Below are 5,090 nucleotides of genomic sequence, written 5' to 3'. Positions count from 1 at the left end.
TCTCATCTGTTATCTAACAAACATAACAGATAAACATCTTGAAACTGATTTATCTCAACCAGGAATCGACAGGTGGGGTTCCATCAGAGAATCAGAAAGTGTCAAGCTGGAGTAACTAATGATAGCTTTAAGGGCATAATTTTTAGGAATGTATAAATTATTTATTTGCTGGGTCAGGGTTCCAGCTCTTTCAGGCTTTTCACTAAAGACATATCTCTTATCTGGTGGATTAAGCTTTCAAATGGATGAATCGCTATTCAGTTGAATGGCTTTAATCAAGTTGAGATGCTGATCATCACAGTTAACGTTACTTGAGCAGTAATGAAAGGAAAGCCTGAAAATTTCAGGCTTGAATAGGATTTGTACCCTGACCCCTACAATACCAGTGCAGTACTCTGCCAGTTGAGCTATAAAGCCACCTTGGAGCTGGTCATCATGTGAATTCACATTGAGCCAGTAAACTGACATAGATCTGATTACAATTTTTTTTGGCATTTTCATCTGTCCATAGATGATCATTGCCTGCAACATCCGTGTTCACCAGAAATCTGCCTTGCTGGGAATAACACATATCCTCAGGAAAGTGCTTTCATTCTGAGGTCCTTGTTGTGACTAGACAGAACACACACAAGAACTCGAGTCACTAAGTATGTAAACTCTAGAGATGGTGATGATGATAACAATACAGTAACAACAACAACAACATTACTGTATTACTCGAATTTTACACCTTTTTTCTTTAAAGGGAAAAAGGTTGTAGTCAAAAATAGAAGAGACTACAGGCTGTCCATAATAAGCATAAATGCTAGAACTAAAGGGCAGTCACACTACAAGATTACTACATAAAGTCAGCTGCCAAACACATACATGTAGTCACACATACACAAACATGCACACAACTATTAATGCCTGTCAGAGGCAACAATAATAAAGAGAGGGAAGAAAGTAAACATATACATTTTTTTTTACAAATTATAATCATAAAATTAATAATAGCAATAAATTATTAATAATGACAATATTCATGAGACAATACAGTTCATGTGTTTAGCACATATATTATGGCAGATGGACCATGTGAGAGGAAAGGCATTGCAGGATTGTGTGAGGAAAGATGACCTGAAGAAGGAGACCAAAGGGCTCATTATGTTAGCTCAGGAACAAGCATTGCAAACAAATGCAATTAAGGTAAAAATTGAGAAACAAGACATTGCCACTCTGTCGGTTATATGGAGCAAAAGAAGAGTCTAGTGGGTACTCATACTGCCATGATAATGCAGCAGAGATATTCAGAAGGGCTCGAAATTGTGACCAATACAGCTGCAAATCCAACGGAATTTTTCCCCTGGCAGCTAATAACAATCATATCTTTTTGTTTTTGTCACCGCAAATTGCTACTCAACATCAAAGGTCTTATTGGTCACAAAAGCTTTTGTTTTTAGCCTGGCCACATTTTTTGGGAATCTCCTGTGGAAATATTACATTTACCTTTTTGAAACTTACCGGTACATTGTATGGTAGAGATTATATCTAGTTTAAAAAAATGCCTTGTCAAACGAATACAAGTTACGGGATCAAAACATGACGAAAACGCTACCCCAATGTAAAAATGTTTGTCAACGAGTACCATGTGACCAGACGCAACCAGGGTCTCTTTCCTCAATCAAAAAGGGAGGAAGAGAAGAGAGACCCTGGAAATGAGGTTGCCACTGCTCTTCAGGCTCACTGACTACAGTACATGTAGTTGTACACGTACAACAAGATACATTAAAATCTGAAGTGTTACTTCTTAAATTTGGTATACCCCGAGGCTCTCTTTTGATCAACACAAATTATCTCTGGGAGCATATAATATGCTGTGATCTAATTGTGGTAGTTGATAATACAACACACTGTTGAGAGGGATATAGATGACATCACTCCCAAAAATATCTTTGTGAATGATGCATTACTATTTATACTATTCTACTACAATTCTCAATCCTCATTAATTTTCATACAGTTATTAGCCAATCAGAGTGCTCCAATTTTAGTCAGGTGCATGTATCTTGATACCGTACTTATTCGGCTACAAGCCGAGCTCGGCTATAAGCCGAGACCCCAAACTTCTTACGGAAAAAATCAACTCGATTGACACGAATTGTAAATGCATAATACTCGGCTATAAGCCGAGACCCATTTTAGGTCTTGATGTGTATTATCAACTATGAAATTTTCGTAATTTAAAATACAAATTGACACTGACTGAAAAATTATACTCAAAGAAATCAAATGAACACGAAAGATAAGAAACAAACAAGCGACGTGATCGTTTGGTGACGAATATTATTAAACAATTACTGACCTCACTGGAAACGTGTCTTCGTACAAGCGAAGCGTTTTATAAAAAGTTATTCGACTGGAAACCTTACAACCTTGCCTTTAAACTTAAAATAGTCGCCGAAGCAGAAGCTGTAGAAAATAAACCCGAGATCGCCGGAGAATACGACATCAGCGAGTCGATGGTTCTGTCGCTGAAGGAAAGATAAGGTAAATCTGTTTAACGGGGAGCTTATTGGGGAGTGTATCCCGAGCTCGATCAATGACCTTTGGCATGGTTTTCAGAGCAAAGAATTCAAGGTAAGATTTTCGCTTTAATGCGTACGGTTTTTTTGCTTGGACAAGGTACAACGATGCAGTCTTCGACGAGAATATTCCAGAACAAAAAAAAAGTCAAGACGAGGAAATGGACGACGAATTCAAGACAGACAACGAGGAAGAAGACGAGCAATAAGATCGATCCCGATCACACAACAACACGAATGGCTCCTTTACGAGCCACCAAGTAATAAAAGTCCACATTACACCAACAACAACTTCTCTTCATTTTACAAGTAATTTAGTTCGGCTTGTAAGTGACTACACGTTCATTTTTTACTGTTTTCATTTGCTGAGAAAATTATTTTATCAAAAATACTGGGCTATAAGCCGAGACCCCTTCTACGGCTTCAAATTTGCCCAAATTGAGTGAGGATTTGTGTAAAAATCGCTCAGCTTATAGCTGAATAAGTGCGGTACCCAATGAAAACCCAGATCAAGATTACTCCAATTAGTTCAAAAACTTATGAAAACACTGATCTAGACACTTGAATTTTAATGAACCTTCAAACTAACAAACCTTTGGAAAAAAACAGATAAATAAACTATCTGCACACAATGCATTTTAAATTAGAGTATTCAACGTAAGACTTTCGCAGTACCTTTTATCATTAGTGTGCAGAGGATTAAAATGAATTTGGACATCCAATAGTTTAGCAAAAGGCATCCATTTGAGCAATGTCTGCACACAAGGCTTGAACCTTGTGTGGTTCAGTCTTCGAAAATTCCACCACAATCTAAAACTGGCTCTTGTACCTTTCTTAACTTCAGCCATTCGGCGAAAATGTTCACAGCCCAAGGTTATATTTAGTTGAAACTGGAACGGCCTCATTAACAGAATCAGTTTCTTGGGAAGATGATTTTGGCAGGAGAAAATGACATGATTCTAACTTGTTCTCCATCACGTCCTATTATGTAAATTTATTCAAAAGTTCTACCTTTTAAATTCACCTAAATATTGAATATTGATTCCTTTCACAAAAGATCATCACATTACACTCATACTTACATGTAGTAAAAAAGGATTGAGAAGTCATGTCAAAAACTTGTGCTTTGTGTTTCATCAGGGATTCCAAACACCTCGAAACAATATAAGCACTTCCCCTACGGCATCGTGCTTTCATCTGTTTCTCAGTGTTTGGATTCCTTGATGAAACACTTGCACTCGCTTTTGACATATTACTTCTACTTCTACTTCTACTAATATTCTAGTACTATATGATAGTACTGATACTATACTACGCTACTATCCTGTGTGTTGATTATTGTACTAATAAATATATATATATTGCTATAGCTTTTAGATTAAGGTTAGCAGGTTGAAGAATTGGTTGACAACCTGCTTTATCATATTAACTCTAGTACTACAACTTACAGGACCCATGACACAAATTATCCTTTCTTTAAGGAGACGGGAGAAAATGTCATATGACCTTTCACCTCTTCCCTGAAAATAAGCAGAATAACAATAAGTGTAAGCATAACAATCCATCCATAGTAATCACGCGGCAAAGGACACTGCACAACCATTGCTCAGCTTACAGTCTGTTCGATAACCATGGGAATTAAGAACTTTCTTCTGCATGACGTATGAATTCCTCTGCTCAGCCTTCCTATGACCTAAAATTGGTTTAATTAAACTATAGAATACCTGGGTTTGGCATGCAATTTTAAGATTACAATGTTAACGTAGCCACAATATATTACACAAAATCTTAAAGATTCGCACATTCAAACTCTTCCAGGCCGCCATGTTGAATACTTCGATTGGTACTTTAAGTAGGGTTATTAAAGTGTATTATAATAGGGTCCCAAAATGCAATCCGTTTTGAGGGGTTCTTTACATAAAGTTTACTCTTGGGACGGACCAGTACGGACTGTATCATGCGCTTCAGTGAACAGGATATCCACTGCTGTAATGCAAATAACTCCTAAAATGAACTGTATTATGGGATTTGTGCAAATAGTGAATACCATTCTAACGCCGCTGGTTAAAACAACCGCTGATTCGAAAGTTCAAAATACGAGTGCGCCCCACCGTACCCCCAACAGGTATTGGCAATTCTCTTAGCACCCCTCGCTGCCAATTTTGCCACTTAACATTACTAGAACCCAGTTCAGGTTCGTGACATACGAAGACGGTTACTAAGCTCAGTCCAAAAGACTAAACCCCAAAATTTTTTTCTCACGACGACTATCTAAAGCAGAAAATGTGTAACGTTCTCAAAATATATAACCGGAATCCAAACTGAACCCATATGGCGGCGATATAACGTCGTAATAAGCTCGGAACAAATACAAGTAGCAACGAAAGCAAACGGGGAGAGTCGGAACCAATTACATTGTGTAAACCTCTCGTTAAATTGTGACAACATTAGCGCATGCGCTGACGAAATGTTTGAGCAAGAGAGAAAAATGCAGTACCTCCAGACGTGGCGCTGGAGCGTCGTACC

General features: G+C 37.8%; 1 protein-coding gene across 1 annotated transcript in view; it reads right to left on the bottom strand.

The window, feature by feature from the left end:
- Window positions 1–4,570, bottom strand: part of LOC137973731 (ATP-dependent Clp protease proteolytic subunit-like) — an 8,888-nt gene extending 4,318 nt beyond the window's left edge. The window contains exons 1-4 of the mRNA XM_068820607.1: window positions 4,367–4,570; window positions 4,180–4,257; window positions 4,013–4,084; window positions 1–13 (exon numbers count right to left, since the gene is read on the bottom strand). The exon at window positions 1–13 is cut by the window's left edge and continues 84 nt beyond it. Coding sequence (XP_068676708.1) covers window positions 1–13; window positions 4,013–4,084; window positions 4,180–4,257; window positions 4,367–4,390 — 187 coding nt within the window. The 5' untranslated portion in view covers window positions 4,391–4,570. The remainder of the gene's footprint in view (window positions 14–4,012; window positions 4,085–4,179; window positions 4,258–4,366) is intronic.
- Between the last annotated feature and the right edge of the window lie 520 nt (window positions 4,571–5,090).

Source organism: Montipora foliosa, chromosome 10 (genome assembly GCF_036669935.1).
Source record: "Montipora foliosa isolate CH-2021 chromosome 10, ASM3666993v2, whole genome shotgun sequence".
In the NCBI taxonomy this organism is placed as follows: domain Eukaryota; kingdom Metazoa; phylum Cnidaria; class Anthozoa; order Scleractinia; family Acroporidae; genus Montipora; species Montipora foliosa.
Note: the sequence above shows the minus strand (reverse complement) of the source record. Positions and strands in the feature narration are given on the sequence as shown.